The sequence below is a fragment of the Ambystoma mexicanum genome, chromosome 14 (genome assembly GCF_040938575.1).
Source record: "Ambystoma mexicanum isolate Mex_15411 chromosome 14, UKY_AmexF1_1, whole genome shotgun sequence".
NCBI classification, from domain to species: Eukaryota; Metazoa; Chordata; class Amphibia; order Caudata; family Ambystomatidae; genus Ambystoma; species Ambystoma mexicanum.
Window position 1 is genome coordinate 454,491,797 of NC_090940.1, and position 20,587 is coordinate 454,512,383.

Below are 20,587 nucleotides of genomic sequence, written 5' to 3' on the forward strand. Positions count from 1 at the left end.
AAGGGTTTGGGTGGTTGTGCCGAAGTAAGGTGGACAGATAAGTACACACACAGCTGAAAGTAAAGAGAATGAAGAGTAAGCAAGTGTAGCAAGGAAATAAGGTACAATGGATTCCCTCTTGGGGTGTATGCAGATATAGGAAAAGAGTATTCCACGGACCTTAGGAAAAACTCTAGCATTCTGCACAGTTTTCTATAACAGAGGCCCACGCTGTTTGCTCATGGCTTGGAACAACAGCTATGGGTGTCTGTAACGCTGAACCGAGACAAGGGAAGGCGCAGAGGTTGCCTGACGGAAACCAACAGACAAGCTCTGTACAAAGGGGTCTACAAACAGTACAAGAGAAGACACTAACACACAAATCCAGGAAAAAGGAAGTCGATAAGCAAACTAGCAGAAGGAAATGAAGGGAAAGCCGTATAACAGAGGGTAGAAAACAAGGAAGTAAGCAAGGGAGCAGCAGTCAGGAAACAGGGGAACTGCAATAACTGAAAGTAAATAATGTAGGTAAACTGTTGTGGATAGCAGAGGACGGTAGGGTACAAGGTTGAGAGCTCAGAGGAGCAGTAAAGCAATGAGCAAACCCCAAAGGAGCATGGCTGTAAGGAAGGAAGCCCACAGGGAAAGGGCTTAGGGCAGCGGAGTGAAGCAGGCTGCACGGCAAGGAGCCCAGAAGGGCCAGGCAGCAAGGAGTGAACCCAGGGGAGCAGGGCCGCTGACTGTAGAAGGCTGCAGAGGACTGTAGAGGGCTGCTAGGCTGAGAACTCAGCGGAAAAGGCTGTAGGTAGCAAACAGCGGCGCGTAATCGGCTGCAAGGTAGGAAGCCCCGAGGACAAGGGCTGTTGGCAGCGGAGAGAAGCAGACTGCGCGGCAAGGAGACAGAAGGACCGGGCAGCAAGGAGTAAGCCCAGAGGAGCAGGGCCGCTGACTGTAGAAGGCTGCAAAGGACTGTAGAGGGCTGCTAGGCTGGAAGCCCAGCGGACGAAGGCTGTAGATTGAAGGGAGCGGAGCGTGATCGGCTGCAAGGCAGGAGCCTGGAAGACGAGGGCGGAAGGTAGCAGCGGAGCGTGATCGGCTGCAAGGCAGGAGCCTGGAAGACAAGGGCGGAAGGTAGCAGCTGAGCGTGATCGGCTGCAAGTCAGAAGCCCGGAAGGGCAAAGGCGGAGGCTGGGAAGCAGCAGAGCGTGATCGGCTGCAAAGCAGAGAGCCCGGCAGGGCACTTGATCCAAAGCAAGAGTAAGGAGGAACCGCATACAAGATTTGTAGCTCGAAGCAAAAAGGTGCTGGAGGGACTCTTAATGCAAGAGACTGAGCCCCTGCAGGCAGCAGCTTTTCTACTGCCCTGCCCAGCACAGAGGCAGGCTAATTGGTCGCACCTGGATCAGCACACCTGCATACAATCTGCCTCCTCCCTCTCTGTTCCTGAGCTGGTGGAAGCAGAGCTGATCCCTAGGGCTACTGGGGATTGTAGTTCCGATGATGACAAATAGGAATAGCCAGGAATAGATAGTTATAGCCAAGAGCATTGTGGTAAATGTAGTTTGTTGGGAAAAATAGAAAAGCACCAAAGTCTCGCAAATGAGAAATAAGGTCCAAGAAGTGAATAGTGGTTGATCCAAGAGTTTTCCGCAGATAAATGAATAACAATTAGTCCATATTGATCGCCAATGTATGCGCCCATGGCACAGGCATGACAGCGGGTTTCAAGCGAACCCGCACCGAAGTTCCGTAGGGAGTGCAGGGAGGCCGCCACTTCGGGCCAATGTGGCGGGCTACCGCTCCGAAGGCCGCACTCCCAGGGGATGGGGACTTGTTGCAGCGCAGGGAGTCGGGGCCCTCCGCTCAGACCCCCGGGCACAGCTGGCCTCCGCCACCCCGAGGACGCTCGAGTCGCTCACTGTGTCTTCACCGCAGAGGCAGCGGCTTGAGATCTCTGCCTTCCGTGGGTCCCCGAGCATTACTGTTTCGCTCGGTGGGGGGCCCGGGGGTTCGCTGGACGCTCCGCCACTTTTTTACTCCGAGGGGCGGGTTTCGGGGGGGGGGGTTCAATCCCAGCTGCGACCTGGCCTCTGAAGGAGCTCGGGAATCAGGCAGCCATCGCCTGTGCGCCCACTGGTGGCCTCTCCGGGCGGATTATTTTAATGCATTAATATAATTTATCAGCTGTCAATTCTTTTCTAGTTTGTTTTTCAGTTAATGATGATTTGCCAAACGTCTTTAATGACATATATTACAGAAACAAACTTTATATAGATAAAGAATTAATCTGGATGGCTCAAATTTCGTTGTCTATTTTCGCTAGGCGTATATGTTAAAAGGTGTGTTTGTGTGGGTTGTATTTGCTAAATAGCCTGTTTAGCTGCAGAAAGAGAGGGGTTATAACATCACCAATGTGGCTAGTTGTTGATTACACGTTACTTATGACTTTTTCTTATTTCAGCGGTATTGTGACATCACTCCCCGCACAGCCCTTGCAAACGCTTGGGAGTGCAATCGTAGAATGAAAGCTGCATATTCATAACAATGTCCTTCTCTTTCTGTAGGTGAAACTAGTCAGCATTGACGCTGCGGAAATAGCGGACGGGAATCCCTCGATGGTTCTTGGCTTGATATGGAACATTATCTTGTTTTTTCAGGTAAGCACTGGTCTGATTACATTAACTGTCCGGTTCCCTCTTTTGTTAAGGTTGAGTTCAATTTCAGCAGTTCTAGTTTCCTGTTAATACTCGGAGTGCTCTTTTTCTTCGCAGTTATGTATTTCAAACCTCCTTGTACCACAGACAAAACGAGCACTGGTCGAGCATGTTGGTATACATGAAATGTATTTTCGTTTCTTAGACTAAAATGTTCTAGTCATAACAAGCTCTGCCCCAGCGCGTCGAGAGTGCATCAAGTATACCCAATGTCTAATGTCCACGGTGCCAGTGTCCGCACTAATCATCAAAACCTGTACTTAGTGACGCCCACATCAGTTCAAGGACCCCTAGGCAGACAATCCCTCAAAATGCTGACAACGCGAGCAGTTACTTTCCTTGACGTCAGAGCTCGCGCACCCCAGCTACTGTAAAGGGTACTGCAGCATTTGGCTTGTCACATGCTTTGGACTAAAACTCCCAGCAGCACTACCCAACCTAGTGAAAAGTGAGAGGTCGTGGGATATGTAGTCCAAACATCTGGGAGACAAAGGTTGCAGAGGTCTGAGCTATCACTTCAAAGACCGTTGTCTCTATTCCGTTAGTTTTGTTCAGTGTCTCAACCTTTGAGAAATGATGCATACTTGCCAACCCTGTTGATTTAGGCAGTAGGCTACTGCTTTTTAAGCAGCACCATCATATACAGATTTGGGGGATAGATCCTACTGATTTTTACAGGGGTAGGTAATTTATATGACTCTAAGGCAGGCTGCTTTAGTCTAGGCCCAGGACAAAGCATGCAATACATTAGTCTGTCTGTGTGATGGGTGGGTGATTACTTTGAATAATGGGCTCAGACCAATCCACTGACCTGACAGCTATGTGACTCTGCCCTGCACTCTTGCAGTGACAAGCCTCAGGTGAAGGTAAGTGGCAGAGCGTACCACCATCACACATCATCTGCCTATCAGACTGATGAGGATTACAGTCTCCATTTCTTTCAGTGTTCAACTTGCACTGCAGGAATAAATATGTATTTCCCATGCTGCCACCACAGAGCAGTGGCAAACGTTGTCTACCAGCTCTGTGCGATTACCTTCTGTGAAGTTAGGTCATTTAATTTGGTGTTACTTTACTCTTCAGAATTATTAATTTTAAGCATTTGAGCATCTTTCCATGTTGTGCTGTTTGATGGGTTGTGCATTTTACAATCCTCCAGTGGTGCCAACAATGTATGTGTATTAATTTCCTGTGATGTCATTGTTATGCAAAGTATTATTTTTGAAACTTGAAAAATCCTACATCTTTTTGCTCACAGAATGTTGACAAGTCTGATGATGCAGTGGTTTTGACCTGAAATACTGGCAATGTTTTAATTTCCTATTGAGAGTGTTGTTCTAGATGTAGATTTTGTAATAAAAAATAGAAAAAACAATGGCCTAGTCATCGAACATCGCTCGTAACACCCGAAACAACACCCCTGACAGCCTGCAGACATCTGCTCTATGCTTTGCTTTAATCTTTGCTCTAAAGATGGGAATATTGGAACAAAGGAGCCTGTCTGCTTAGTATATTACCCAGCATGAAACGTGTGTATAGGAGCATTATAAATGCCATATCATGTCATGGAAGAGATGAGGTAAAAATATCCATCTTTCAGACCAACTATGGATGGGCCAAACGTCACACCGCTTTGCTTCAAGGCCGCATTTCTTGCAATGCTCTGCTGTTCGCTCTACTGCACCCTTTCCTACGCAGAACTGAGCAATTGAATGGGTGGGATCATATTTTGTCTCTGTGTCTTAGGACTTTACTGAACGTTAGGGTTCTATCCGCCTCACGTCCCACATGCGCGGTGACGTGAGGGGCAATAAAGGGCCCGCCTTGCTGGAAGGCAGGCAGTTTTGGGAACATTTACAAACTGGTGTGATGCATGTTTTGTAGCTCCTGCGCACCATACCAGAAGGCCTGTAATGCGGCCCCCTATTGCGCTCTCTCCGCCGGCAGCACCAGCTGGAGGGATCCAACACTAGTGACGAGCTCACAGAACGGAGCATCAGCGCAGTAATTAGCACGCAATTTCCTACTTAACACGACCACAAGGATCGAATTTTTGGAAACACGGTGGAATACCCTGCCCCACATGTGATCAAGAAAAAAAATGATGGCTGCCACTAACCATGCCATATGAAGAAGATGGAAAGGCACAGGCACTGCCGAAACCAACGGCTAGCACCCAGACTCCACAAATCACAGGTGAGGAGAAGCCCATCGCCACTCAAGGGTTCACACAGCAGTAGGACAACATGGCAAATGTTCTTTTCACGCAAAGGCCCAGCAAGGATAGCTGTTTCACTGACAGCACCAGTGCCGTCCCGTCAACATCATGGAGGGGCCACGGCTCCACTAGGACCTTTTGACCCCTACACGGTTCCATCATCAGTGGGGCCCCACAGGATGCTGTGGATCCAAAAGTTTGAGATGGCAATGGACTGCAAGGACATAACAACACCCAGAAAAGAGATCACACCTCCTGCTCAACGTAGGCGATGACATGCTGCGTATTTTCAACTCTTTGGTCATCGACGACGGTGCAGTCCTATACCAACTAGCCAAGGACGCCCTCACATCACATTTTATGCCGCAGTTAAATCCGGACTATGAAACCTTCAACTTCTACACCACAGTGCAAATGGAGGACGAGACACTGGATGCCTACCACACAAGAATCAGAAAACTAGCACTATCACGTGAATTCAACAACGTCGAAAAGGAAATAAGGTGCCAAATCATTAATGGCATATACTCCGAAAAACTGCGCAGAATGGTGTTGGGCGAAAAAGGCATCACCCTAGCCAGGATTCTCAAATATGGACGCCAAAGGGAGCTGTGGCACGCGAGGGCAGCACAAATGGGCACCACACTACAGAAACTTCAACTGGCGCCGATGACAGCGGTAGTGGCGCAAATCTCCAACTGTCAAGCACCAAGGAATGACTACAATGAAACAAACCACCCACCGCAGAGGCAACCAAGAATCCCGGGGCCCACCGAGTGTGGCTGGTGCGGTGGAGCACATCACAGAAGGAGAAACTGCCCATTGCAAGGAACCACGTGTGGAGCATGCGGCCAGAAGGACCACTACGCACGTGTCTGCAGATCCTCAGGGCAGTCTCAAAGCCCACAACCGCAACAGGCCAAATCCTTCTCCAAGAAAAAGAAACCAGCTGATATGCGCCGTGTAGCGGCCGAGGAAAACTCGTCAACAGAAGAATCCAGTGATGACCATGGAGAAACAGCAACGGATGTGGGGCCTGAGAGAACAAGAATTAGTAGGAGGAGCACAATCCACCTAATTTCAGCACTGGACCACGGAAACGCTGAGCCGAAAAAGAAACGGAGAAGACCCAAATGCCTTGTGAACATACATGGCCAAGAGACACTTATGACAATAGGCACAGGAGCATCAGTAAATGTGATGCCAACCACAATGTTCCGGAAACTGCGTCCTCATCCAGAACTCAAGACAACTGAAATGCTCCTATTCGCCTATGGCAGCAAGATGCCACTCCTGGTAGAGTTTTGGTTCAGAACGGAACTTAGCAGAGGCGAGACCGCCAACAGAGCAAAGATCTACGTTGTCAACGCTGGAATTGAATGCCTACTTAGCGGGGATGCAGCTGAAGACCTAGGACAAATCTGTTTCATCTGTGATGTCACAGATTCCACTGACCTCACTGACCTACTAGCCAAACACCCTGACATCCTTAAAGGTATTGGATGCCTAAAAGGCAAACTCATAAAATTACACATTGACCCTACAGTACAGCCCCGGGCGGTAAGCCATAGGAGAACTCCATTTCACATGAGAGACCAGGTGGCAAAGGCATTTCTAGAACTGGAAAAGGCTGGTATCATCGAACAAGTCACAGGACGAACGCCCTGGGTATCGCCAATGGTGGTCACAAAAAAGCTGAAATATCCAGAGAAAGTAAGAATTTGCATAGACATGCGCCTACCTAGTGCAGCAATTTAAAATGATCGACACATCACCCCCACGTTAGATGAGATAATCACGGACCTCACAGGGTCGAAGATTTCTTTAAAGATTGGTCTCAACGCTGGCTACCACTAATTGAAACTACACGAGACTCGAGGTACATTACAACCATCTCCACCCACCTGGGTCTGCGGCGGTACAAGAGACTAAGCTTCGGCATTTCCTCAGCGGCAGAGGTATTTCAAAAAGGTATTCAGGAAATGATCCAAGGAATCCCAGGAGTGCTGAATGTCAGTGATGACCTCCTCATCCACGCCAGTGACAGGCAGGAGCATATGTGTCGCCTAGAAATGGTGGTCAGCAGGCTGGAGACTGCAGGCCTCACCATCCACAGGGACAAATGTTAATTCCTGAAAGAAGAGATAGCGTTCTTCGGGTACGTCTTCAACAGCGACGGGGTATCCGCTGACCCACAAAAGGTAGCAGACATAAAGGAGGCCTCCCCCGACAATACTCCCGGAAGTACTCAGCTTTTTGGGGATGTCAACATATTGCTACAGATTAATTCCCAACCTGGCAACCAAGTCCGAACCGCTCAGGGAGCTTACCAGGTCAAATGCCAAATGGGACTGGAGCCCTGAATGCCAGGAAGTATTTGAGCAAATCAAGACGTATCTCTCTTTGGATACAACGATGGCCTATTACGACCCAACCATGATGACAGAACTGTATGTCGATGCAAGCCCCGTTGGCCTCTGAGCCATCCTTGTCCAACAGTCACGGACAGGGGAAACCAAACCCATCCTATACGCCTCCAGAGCTCTCACGCCCACCGAACAGCGGTATTCGCACACCGAAAAGGAGGCTATAGCGGTACTCTGGGGCTGTCGACACTTTCATATCTACCTCTATGGATAGAAGTTCAGGGCATACACAGACCACAAACCACTCATCCCGATCTCCACAGGGTCACCAGAACACCCTCCGGCTAGAATTGGGAAGTGGCTGCTCCACCTAAAGCAGTACGAGTTCGAATTGGCCTACCAGGCAGGTACGGACAACCCGGCAGGCTTGCTGTCCAAGCACCCGAGGGCCGCGACCCTGGGGGAAGTGAGTGAGGCAGAGGAGACGGAAGAGCACATATGTGAAATCATACACACCATGAAGCCCAGGGTGGTCAGTATCAATGACATTGTGGAGCCACCCAAAACAACCATTGCTGTGACATAGTGAAAAACACGATCATATTGTGTGATTGGAAATCATTCCTCTGCCATGTACACAACCGCCCACCACCAGCTAGAGTTCCTCACCAGTATGTTCCCAGTGACAGGAGCTGTCCGTCACCAGCGAAGGGCTAATCCTGAGAGGAACCGCATAGTCATCCGCAGCAGTTTGCAGGACAGAATCGTGGCACTTGCATACAAAGGCCACCAGGGAATGATCAGTACAAAGGCCAGAATATGACACAGAGTGTGGTTCCCGCACATCGACACCAAGGTGGAGGAGATCATCACATCCTGCCAAATCACGGGGGCACCTCCAAACCCCAAGCTGATTCAGTCGGCAGAGCATGGATCATCAAGGTTGGACGCCATCCGAATCGATTTCTGCATGGTGCAAGAAGGGACATACCTGCTGGTGGCTATTGATGACCACTCGCGGTACCTTGAAGTGGAGATCATATCTTCGACAGCGGCAGAGACCATAATACCAGCGCTCGAGAAGATGTTTGCAACACAGGGATGCCAAGACGCATCAGGAGCAACAATGGACTGCCATTCCAGGGGACGGAGCTAAAAAAATACTTGAACGATCTACACATCAGACATCACCTCATCACGCCCAGGTGGCCACAGGCAAACAGGGATATGGAGGGATTCATGAGGGCCATCAACAAAGTGTTGCGCATATCCAGGTCCCAAAAAAGCCCCTGGAAAGTGGATCTATAAAGATTCTTACGGAACTACAGTGTGACACCTCACAGCTCCACCAACATACCCCAGCAGACCTCATGTATGGGACCATGGTGAACTCAACCATACCACACCACCCTAGCAGGAGGATCAACGTTTTCGACAGCGACTGCGACCAAAGGAAAAGAGTCGCAGCAAACAGTCACATGAGCAACAGGAGACATGCAAGAAGATCGAAGACAAGGTCTGAGATCATGTACTGGGTACTGCAAAACCCCACAAAGTCCAAGCTGGAAACTCGCTACGCACCCTGGACAGTGACACAAGCGGAAGGAATGATGGTGACAGCAACACAAGGACAGCAGACAATCGCAAGGAATGCATCATTGCTCAAGAGGGTGCCCCAGCGGATGTGGACAGACGGGGAGAGACAATTGCATGAAGACGATGAGAAGTCACAGCACGCCCTGAGTCACAGATGCAACGAAGAAGCGACACAGAACGGAGTGCCAGCGGAGCTGAAAGAAGAAGATTAAGAGGCATATCGTGAAGATGGAGCGGAGCCAGAAGGGGGAGATAACCCAGGGACTACACCCCAGCAGAGGCCCAGTAGGTACAACCTAAGGGCAGCCCAGAAGGCCCAGAGAGAATGCACCTGTGCCAGACTAGATTTGCATAGAAGAGTTTCTGATGTTTTTGTATACTGTTATAGATTTGTGTTTAGTTTGTTTGTTGGAAAAAAGTAGGAATGTTATAGCTGCCTCACGTCCCGCATGCACGGTGGCATGAGGTGCAATAAAAGGGCTGTCCTGCCGCAAGGCAGGCAGTTCAGGCCACGATTACAAACTAGTGTGATGCATGGTTTGTAGCTCCCGCGCTGCGCACCAGAAGGACTGTAATGCGGCCCCCCATTGCTCTCTCTCCGATGGCAGCACCGGCTGGAGGGATCCAACAGTTAGTATGCTCATATTATGCTTGTTCAAAGCATACTTCCCACCAACAAAGCCACTTGCTCTACAGGTTTAGAATAAAAAGTCTTAAAAGTGGACTTATTTGACCAGTCAGTGGCCTTTATACGGTCCGGTAGCCGAGTGCTGCTGACGAAAGCTCTAGATGCCATGGCCTACACGCAGAGTGAGTGCCAAGAAGAGAAATATCTATCCCTGCTTCTTTCAACACCCATTTCACCCATCTGGATAGGGTGGCAGTAGACACCACTTTGAATGGTTTCCGGAGTGCGATGAAAAGGCTGCACTTCCCGGCTGGCCTGATAAGCACCGTCTGCCTCTCGTACTCCTTTAAGCATCTGACTGGACAGAGTTTGGGCTGTTCCAGAAAAGCCAGAAAGGTAGCTGTTCCGATGGAGTTTTCGGTCCTTCACCTAACGTAGAAGGTAACTCCCTCGGATATAAAGATTTGCTATCCAACTCCAGAGCTCCCACGTCTGAAACTCTCTTGCAGGCTATCAAGTACAGAAGCATCGCTGTCTTAGCTGAGATAGCCTTCCTGGAAAGGACATCATTATCTGGCCAGCTCAGGAAGAGTTGGAGGACATTGTTTACGTCCCGCATACTAGAGTACTTCAGTGCCAGGGGCCAGATGGCCTTTTTTCCTTTAAGCAGTCGCACCACCAGGGCATACTCTCCTCCATTGTCGATGTCTCGTGGTGATGGCAGACCTGGCTGTGTTTACTGTGTTATAGGCTTTGCTTTGTGAGGCTAGATTAGGTAGAAAGTTGACTGTGAACTACATCTGCTGAAGAGGGATGCACGTTCCTAGCCACACACCAGCTGTGCCATCTGCGCCAAGCTGACCTGTAAGCCTTAGCTGTCTTGGGAGCCCAGGATTCTCTAATGAGGCGCTCAGCCTCTCCTGATAGTCCTTGCTTTCGCCAGGTACCCCTGAAATCACCCAAGCTATTAGGCATAGGACCCAAGCTCGACCAACAGGTGCTGCAGCCCTGCCAGGTCTAGTAGAATGCCTGAGAAGTCCGGTAGCAGAAGCGGGGTGTCACAGGAGCTCCAGCAGGTCCGTGAATCATGCTTGACTCGACCAGGCTGGCGCCACTATCACTAACCTCGCTTGCTGCTGTCTCGCGGACGCCAAATTTCTACGCAATCATGGCGAATGGAGGAAAGGCATAGTTCCTCTGAAGATCCCACTGCTGCAGGAAAGCGTACGTGGCTGCTGCTTCCGGGTCCGGCCTCCAGCTGAAGAACTGCGCTAGCTGACGGTTTAACCTGGATGCAAACAAATCTGTCTGGCAAGGACTGGTCCTCTGCATGAGGGTTTGGAAGACACCTCTGTCTAGCTTCCAGGTGCTGGAGTCCTTGAGGTGTCTGGAGTTCCAGTCCGCCATTTGATTGGAGGCTCCCGGGAGGTACTCCACATGATGCTGAGACCCCTCTCCAGGCAGATAAACCAGAAGTCCTTTTCCAGCTTCACCAACCATCTGGACCTCATCCCCACAAGGCGGTTGATGTACCGAATTGCTGAAATGTTGTCCATTTTCAGCAGGATGCAGCATTGAACTCTGTTCTTGGATAGGCACCTGATCGCAAAGGAGACGGGTAGAAGCTCCAGGCAATTGATGTGAAGCCTGGACTCCTCCAGAGACCACCATCCCCCGGTCATCAGCTCTCTGCAGAGAGCTCCCCAGCCCTTGCAGCTGGCATCCAACTCATTTATGAGGTCCGGAGCAGAGCCGAAATGGGCCCTTCCGTTCCATGCTTCCATGTGCCTGAGGCACCAGTTGAGTTTCGTCTTGGCTTCTGCCGACATGGGGACCAACCTCTTGTATGACCATCCCTGTCTGAGGAACTGGATCTTGAGCTGTTGAAAGACACGATAATGAAGGGGCCCCCAAAAAATCGCCTGGTTAGACGAGGACAGGCTCCCCACTATCCTCGAGAGTTGTCTTTGAGAAATCTGATCCCTCCTTAGAACTGATCTGATTTCCTGCTTTGTCGTTGACCTTCGAGAGAGGTAGGTTCAGTGTCCTCACCTGGGAGTCTATAACAAATCCTAGAAATTCCATGCTCTGCTGTCAGTGATCGCTGATTCGTCCCAGTTGACGAGAAACCCCAGAGATTCCAGAAGCCCTGATGTGAGGGTTACCTGCTCCTGTAGCTTCCCTGGGTCCTGTGTCATGAGGCATAAGTCGTCGAGTTACACTATAATTCGTACCTAGTTTGCTTAGCCTCGCTACAACTGGCCTGAGGAGCTTGGTGAAACACCACAGCGCTGAGGAACACCAAAGAGAAGGTAGGTTAATTCTCACTTCTGGTCTTGCCAGAGGAACTGGAGGAACTGTCGGTGTGACTCGCGGATGGGGACCGCTAGATAGGCATCTCTCAGGTCTATGCGGGCCTGCCAGTCTGCCCTCTGAAGGATGTCTCTGAGGAGGTGGATGGCCTCCATCTTCAAATGCTGGTATGCTAGGAAAGTGTTCAACTCTATGAGGTTGATCACTAGCCTGACTTTCAGGTTCCTTTTTACTAGAAAGACATGGCTCAGGAAACCCTGCCCTTCTTGGACCACTGGCCTTATCGCCTTTTTTCTTAGCACCTCTGTTAGCTCCTTGTCTAAGAGAACCTGATCTGCGCCTGACATAACGCAGGGCAGGGGCGGTTTTGTGCTTGCACTGGTACCTGCAAAAAGTCCAGACAGAACCCTTGCACAGTGTCCAAGACCCACAAATCTGCTGTAAGCTCTTGCTAAGCCTGTGCGTGCGCTGCCACCCGGCCCCAAGTGGGAGGGATTGTGCTGCTTGCTGTTGCGCTGGACACTTGCGTCTGCAGTCTCACCTGTGATAGCATCCTGTCTCCTGTTGCTGCTGCGTGTGAGAAACCAGAAGGTGTCTCACCCACTAGTCCCCGGGGATCTGTCATCCAGATGGCCAGGACATGGCCATCGCTTTTGGATCCATTTCCTGGGGGTGGACCAGTGAGGGAGGATCACCTGGGTGAGGGGTCTTCGGGGAGTGGGATGCCGGATGTTGAGAGGCAGTATCCACTTCCCTGTAACACCTTTACCCCATCCTACCAGGTAGGATATTTAGGAACTCTACACCCCCCAACCCCATTTACAACATGAACATTTTCACACGGACAGCCCGTTATGGGAGAAAACAGACTAACACCTGACCCGGGCACCTGACATGTTCCAATGCATTGATCAGGCGAGGTCAAGCAATTACTGACCATCACACACACACCTGGCCTCCATTAAACTTCCCCACATGGATAAAGGACAGAGCACGAGAGCACACTCTGAGCGAGGCAAAGCACACGAGGAAACAGGAGTTTCGAGACGGCAGCTGAACAAAAGAAGAAAGACAGCAAAACAGAAGGGGATCGCAAGGAGGGAAGTTCCCTTGACCTTTTTGACAAGAAACCGTTACTTTCCAGAAACCTCAAGAATTGAAAGCGTAAGACCAGGCTGAAGAATCCTGCATTGTGTGTCACAGATACTCGGGGCCCTCCCGCGTCAGCAATCAAGGTGAGGAGAAGTCCCAGCCGGCGTGGTACCGTCCTTGGGTCCAAGATCAAAGCAGAGTCAATGAAATCAACACAGCCGGTGAGTTGGGACACCGATACAAAACCGGTCTGTGTTGAAGCCAAGGTTGCAAGCAGCAACATTGTATGGTGAGCGCCGGAACGAACATTGTTAAAATGCGTGTAATAAGAGTAACAAGTGCAGTTGAACTGCTGATGAGTGATTGCACTTTAAAAGCAAGATATAATACCTTTGGCTGGGTGGTCCCGCACAGCGTGGGTGCTCAATCGAAGGTCTCTGTAAAGTATCAAGAAGTGGTAAAAGTGAAGCTGAGAAAAAGGTTATATCAAGAAGAGAACGAGTAATTGTGAATCGAAATGGTCCTCCGACAGTTCAAGCGAAAAACTGCGCACAGTAGAAAGTCTTCAATTTTGATGAAGTAAAGAAAGTTTGGAAAAGTAGATAAATTTGGTCCAAGCCCGGCAGAGCGAGACCAATTGAAGGTTTTGTGTTAAAGTGGGTCTGAGCCTAGCAGAGGGGGGCCCGAAGTGAAGAGAAAATCACCTGAGTAGTTGTATATTTGAAATCCTACGACGAAAGAAACATTAATGTTTGACGTGTTGCATCAGACCCTCTGAAATAAGAGACTTGGAATGGCAAAGAGACTTTGGCACAGAAGGCCCTGATGTTGAGGTTTTGAACTGCATCCTCGTGCTAGAGAAGCCAGAGACTGTTCTACTCTTAAGTGTGCCGCCTTGGCCATGCTGAAAACATGGGGAAGGGAAGCCAATGGCTTGAATATCCTGACATATTTCTTGAACACTTTTCTTTTGCATAACATTGTTTCCCACACTATTTGTATTTAGAAGTAAGGATTGGCAATAGGTTTATTAGTATAGGCCCTTTTATTTTGACAGACTCTACTAGGACTGCATTATTATTATTTGATGGTCGTAGCTTGCTCCCATCTTTAGATTTAGGATTAGATAGGCGTTTTTCAAAACCAATCGAAGTTCAATAAACACCCTTGAACTGTGTCTGTCTTACTGTTTGATAACATGCCTTACACGTGCCAACCCATGCCTCTGCCCCGTCCATGAGTGGGGAAAAAATGGGTTGGGGTCTGCTGTCCTCTTGGCTCCATTTACTGCTCCTGTAGGGCCACTGACTCCCTCTGCGGCTGGCCAAGCGTCCCCCACCTCTGCCAGCCATGGTGAAAACCTGAGGGGCAAACACTCTCTTGAGGGACGATTGAGCTTTGTCCAGGGCGGCATAGGTATTGACATATTTTGACATATCCTTCACAAAATTATTGCCGAAGAGTAGCCCTGATGTAGCTGCTGATGTGGCTTCGGATGATGCCAGTTTGCCCAACTTTGGGGTCAACCTTGACTAGGATTGATTGTCAGCGTTCTGTGGCAATGGCGCAATTCGTGTTGCCCAACAGACATATTGCACGCTGCGCCGACCTGTCAGAATGTTCGGATCGATGCCATTTCCTCCTTATGATTCCTCTGCCATCTGCAGGATTTTGGCAATGGGGCCCACCATATCCAGGAGCTTGTCCTGGCAAGCCCTCTCGAGCGATCTATGCCCTTCTGAACATGTCTAGCATATTTCGCCAGAACGGTCACCATACCAGGGTCTATCTCAGGTGTTTCTACCACTTTATCTGGTAACAGTGGTCTGGGGCATTCCGCTCTCTACTTACTTCTTGCCTCCTTATTGAGAGGCGTATGCAGGCATTTGCATAAATATGTGGCCACTTTCGCTGGTGGCTCCCATTCTGCGGACCTCTGGTGTAGTAGAGCATCTGGGTCAAATGCATTGTACAGGATACTCTCCCTGTGTCTGTCTTCAGCCCTCTTATGCTTTTTATGAGGTCCCTCATCTTGAGAGGGTTTCAAGCTGACCAAGACATAGGAATGCTCTTGATCGCTGACTGGTTCTGAGTGACTCGTGAAGTCTGTGCCCTCTGAATCTTCCTCGGGCCTGGACGGTCTATCACCATGCCACTTCTGCTGCGCTCTATCTTTAGTGTGCCTTATCTTTGAGTGCTTCTTGCGTGGCTATGGCTGTGATTGTGTCCATGGCCTGTGATCATCCTGCCACTGCCTTTTGTGCGGCCTGAGTTTAACGGCTCTTAGACCCTGTGAGAAATCTACCCAGTCTTGCAGGAAGTCAAGCTTGCTGGCTATGGGCCCTACGCCTGCCCATGCTGCTTGCTCTATGAGCTGCTCCACTGCAGGGTCGTCCAGCAGGTGGGAAGGCCCTTCTCCAGCAGACTCACTCTGAGGACTCTCCTCGTAGGAAGGTCATTGTGTGGAAAGAGACTGGTGGCTTATCTGCGTTGGTTAACAGGCTGTACCTGGGGCGAGTCCCTGTGCATAGTTTACCTGGGCTTTCATCTGTATTGCAGAGCTGGAAGCTCAATCACTTATGCTCTTCTGCCTGTGAATATAGCTGAGTGTGTGAGTGTGCATGTATATATATATATATATATATATTTCTGAGGCTTGTGGTTGTGGAATCTGCTTAGATCATATGCTGTGCATAGGCCGACATCTAGTGGAAGCAGCAGAGTATTACAGTTTGTTTTTCGAAACTCGAAAATGGGCGTCGACACATGGCGTGTCAGTAATACTACCCCTAGTGTGACGTCCACTGTACCCATGATCCCTCACGCGTCTAGGACCCTCAGATTGTTTTTTTCCGCCATACTGGTCGGAAGCATCCCGCGGAGTTCCCTGGCCTTAGCCATAATTTAGCAAAAAATCCTAATATTTCCCCGTTTTCTCCATTCCAACGTCGAGTCACCGAAGATCGACACTCGACGCCGGCCCGGAGAAGAAAAACAAACGTCGAGAGCTGCACGACGGACTTGGGCCTAGGAAGGCCTCTGGCCTCGGCCCCTACAAGTAGGGAGAGTGGGGGGTGGTACATACTCTACACTCTATATATAGATACACTTTCTTATATATTCCTACACACACTAGCCCGCTGCCACAGGGTGCGTATGGAGGGTACACCTTTCCAATTTTGCCCTAAGTGCAACCGCAAGTACCCTTGGGTTGACACACGCTACCTGTAACCTATGCTTGCCAAGGGACCACCCCGAGGCGAACTGCAGAGCGTGTAGTCGGTTTAAACCGAAGACTCTAAAGGACCGTTTGATCAAATGTTGAGCCCTCCATGCCAGGCAACGAGAGGCCATGGAAGCAGAGGGCGCCTTCAGTGATGGCAGCGACGCCATCCTATCGGACGGCGAGGGCAACGTGGCTTCGAGAGACAGCCAAGCGCAAGTCCCCGACCTCGGAAGGTTGTCCGGCAGGGCAGCTATGGGGGAACACCCCCCGCGACACAAGCGCTACCCACAACATATCCACTAAGCACTCCAAGTCCAACCAAGACTCAGCGCATGCGCGTGCCATGTTCTCGGAGAGAGGCACGCAGAGAACAGTCCACCGAATCGTTGTCCTCTTGGCGTTCTCGATCAAGATCGCCGCATGACACCAGGCAACCATCCACTGTTGCCAAGAGTGCCTCGCTCTCTAAAGTGACGGAGGTTCGATCGTCAGGAGACGAAGACGACCACCATCCCCAGGCTGCACTCCAGGTGTCGGCGTCAGCAGACCACATAACGGCTGCTCCCGTGCCCCGACCTCCACTCGCTAAGGAAAGGGACACTACCCCCGAATCTCGACGCCAGACGTCGAAGAGCTCCGAAAAGGTGAAAACACCGGGGAAGCACTCTTCCAGTCATGGGCAGGGGGGGAAAACAGCAGAAAAAGCATTCTCAGCCCTCATCTGCACCACAGACACATAAGGACAAGTCACATTCTTCTGAAAAAATATCCAAGACTCTTGCACAAGGCCATAGGTCCAGTCAGAATATAGCAGGGAAACACTCCCAGGAGAGGGTAATCCCCAGCTCTAAACAATGGTCAAGTGAGGATATAGACAGAGTTATGTCTAGAATGTCATCCCTAGCAGACTTCTATGCCAAAAATCCACAACACTTCCTCGCCTATACCCCTGACGGGGCAACCCCCTCAGGGTCTAAGGACCCGCAACCCCCTGGTAAAAAACCTTGATTTGAGGCGCCAACGCAAAGTAGGTCTTCTGACCTTTTCCATGTCCAACCATACTCTCAATATGGTGAGGATCCATCTTTTAACGAGGATCCAGAATTGGCCACGTTGGACGTCCATACTGGAGTGGATTACTATGGGGATGACGAGGCCCAAGATGACGACGAGGATGACCCAGAAGTCTACAGAGTAGACTCCCCAGTAGACAAAGAACCTCTGGTTACCGACTCTCCTGTCGACAACCAACCTCTCTTAAATGAGGTTTTATCTAGAGCGGCTGAACACTTCCGCATAGATACGCAGGGAGCATAGGAGGAGAGGGACTTTGCCGAGGAACTAGTGAGAGAAAAGAGACCTGTTGCCCAGGCCATCCCTATTCTCAAATCAATACAAAGGAGAATAGACCCTTCCCTTCTCAATCCCAACCTCACCAGGGCGGTAAACCCCAGGATTGAAAAACTGTTCAGGCAGCCCAATCAGACCCACTCTACATAAGGGGGCAACTGAAACCGGACTCCCTTGTAGTTACTAATACCCGGAAGAGGGCGGGAACACCCTTATCGTCGTCTGAAGCTCCCCCCGACAAGGAGAGCAAGAAGATCTATGGGTTGGGAAGGAAGGTAGCCTCCGCTTCCGCCTACCAGGCAAGGATTGCCAACTCCACCACCCTGCTGGCGAGTTACAACTGCCATCAGTGGGAAGAAGTTGCAGCGCTCATTGACTCCGCCCCGGAACCTTTAAAAAGCCAGTTGGCACAGGTTGCGTCGGAGGGAAGAGGCGTGTCCGGTTGCATCCTTAAGGCAACCTTTGATGCTGCGGATAACGCCGGCAGACTGATAGCAGAGAGCACTGTTATCAAAAGACATGCTTGGTTAAGACAATCTGGGTTTAAACCCGAAACACAATCATCCTTAATAGACAAACTGGTGGAGCCCCATCTACTGTTTGGTAAGGCGGTAGAGGATGCCTTAAAAAATGCGAAAGATGAATACGAGACTCTCAAATCCCTGGGCCAGTTAACCAACAAACCCCCTAATCAAAGAGGGAATGGCAATTTTCATCGCCCACGCGGCCAAAACTCACAAAGAGGCTCCAACTATTCCCAGGGGCAGGGTACACCATGGAATAACAACAACCAGCAGTCTACCCAGGGTTATGTCAGGGGGTAACAAGAGGGGACGTGGTAAGGGTAGAGGCAGCCCCAATAGAGGCGGCGGCACGCCTCCCGCAAAACAGTGACATTCCGTTCAGGGTCCCTTCTCACGCATCCCCAGTAGGCGGACACATTTCCAACTTCACCCAAGCTTGGGAAGGGATCACATCAGACAGATGGGTGCTGTCCACAGTGTCTGCAGGATACTGCATAGAACTGTTAGAGCGTCCCCAAAACCACCCTCCAAGTCAAAAAGTACATTCCTTAGACCACCAGAAGATCCTCCTCGAAGAGATTGCCAATCTTCTAGCAAAGTACAAGATAGAACTCGTCCCGGGACACCAGGTAAACAAGGGTATTTATTCAACTTACTTCCTTGTGCCAAAAAAAGATTTGACAATGCGCCCAGTATTGGACTTACGGCCTGCAAACAAGTATGTCAAGCCCCAAAAGTTTTGCATGACTACTCTCCAAGAGGTAATCCCCCTCCTAAAAAAGGGTACTACATGGTAACATTGGACATGAAAGATGCCTATTTTCATATTTCCATGTTCCCAGCGCACAGAAGATTCTTGCGCTTCAAGGTGGACAGCACTACCAGTTCAAGGTACTGTCCTTCGGTATAGCCTCGGCTTCAAGGGTTTTCACCAAGGTACTGGCGGTGGCGGCGGCACACCTACGCAGGGAGGCAATCCCAGTGTACCGTTACCTGGACGACTGGCTCATCACGGGGGAGACCCCAGCAATTTGCAGATCAAATATTCAAAGAACTATCGACCTCCTCTTTGAATTGGGCTTCTCCATAAACGAGAAAAAGTCAATTCTGGTGCCAAGCACCTCCAAACAGTTCCTAGGAGCTGTCCCAAACACACAGGAAGGGTTGGCCTTTCCATCAGAGGAAAGAATTCGGAATCTAATGCTGCAAATTCCGCTATATCAGGCCGGTCGCCAGATAACAGTGCGCAAAGCGATGCGTTTGCTGGGCATGATGGCGTCATGTATTTACCTGGTCCCCCACGCGCGCCTGCGCATGCGTCCCATGCAAGAATGGTTGGCGAAACAGTGGTCTCAGGCAAGTGGTCAGTGGGACGATCTAGTGGTCGTTTCGCCAACACTTGTACAGAGTCTTCACTGGGGGACAAGAGAAAACCTCTCAAAGGGGAAACCCTTTTACGATCCCGAGGTTCAGGCTGTAGTCACAACAGATGCATCCCTGTCAGGGTGGGGAGCACACCATCTCCACCACACAACTCAGGGTCTCTGGTCTCACTCAGTGGCCAAGAATCATATCAATCTGCTAGAGCTTCTGGCAGTATTCAGAGCGCTTCAAGCGTTCGATCCCTACCTGTTGAACCTGTCAGTGCAGATCCTGACAGACAGCACAACAGCTATGTTTTACCTAAACAAACAGGGAGGAACTTGTTCGCCAAATCTGTCCAAGCTTGCCCAGAAAATTTGGATATGGGCACTCAGACGGAACATCTACCTGTCATCTCAACATGTTCCAGGGGAGCTCAATTCTCTGGCGGACGCTTTAAGCAGAGATCCCCTCCCGGAAGAACACGAATGGTGTCTACACAGAAAAATCGTAGAAGATCTCTTCTCTCAGTGGGGTTTCCCCACTATAGACGTATTCGCCACAAGCAAAAACAGACAGTACCCAGGATTCACATCCAGGTTTCCCCAACCAGGCTCCCAGGGGAACGCCCTGTGGATGAACTGGTCAGGGATGTTTGCATACGCTTTTCCACCGACCCCTCTCATCAGGAAGGTGGTCAACAAAATGCACAGGGAATCGATGACGCTCGTCCTAGTTGCTCCCATGTGGGCGAGGTAACAGTGGTTCCCACACTTACGCAGACTAGCGGTGTGCGAACCCATCAAACTCCCGTGCTGGTACAACTTACTGTCCCAGCACCAAGGTCAGACAGTGCATCCTCAACCCAACTCAATGAACCTGGCAGCATGGCTCCTGAGGTCATAGAGTTTGGACATCTCAATTTACCTCAGAGATGTATGGACATCCTAAAAGAATCTAGGAAGCCAAACACGAGGTATTGCTACTTTGACAAATGGAAAAGATTTGTTATCTGGTGCCAGAATAAGCAGATCAACCCTGTTGATTGCACTCCTTCCACTATAGTCACCTACATGCTCCACCTGCTGGATGCAGGGTTGGTATTTAATTCACTGAATGTACACCTGGCAGCTCTGTCAGCATACACCACCTCGCATAACAAATTATCGTGGTGGAAAGTACCAGTGGTTAAAGCCTTCATGGAAGGAGTAAAGAGACT

General features: G+C 50.1%; 1 protein-coding gene across 2 annotated transcripts in view; it reads left to right on the forward strand.

Moving 5' to 3' along the window:
- Nucleotides 1-20,587, forward strand: part of CLMN (calmin) — a 2,282,147-nt gene that overhangs the window by 1,035,382 nt on the left and 1,226,178 nt on the right. For both annotated transcript variants that reach the window (XM_069637682.1, XM_069637683.1), the window contains one exon: nucleotides 2,544-2,636. In XM_069637682.1, coding sequence (XP_069493783.1) covers nucleotides 2,544-2,636 — 93 coding nt within the window. The remainder of the gene's footprint in view (nucleotides 1-2,543; nucleotides 2,637-20,587) is intronic.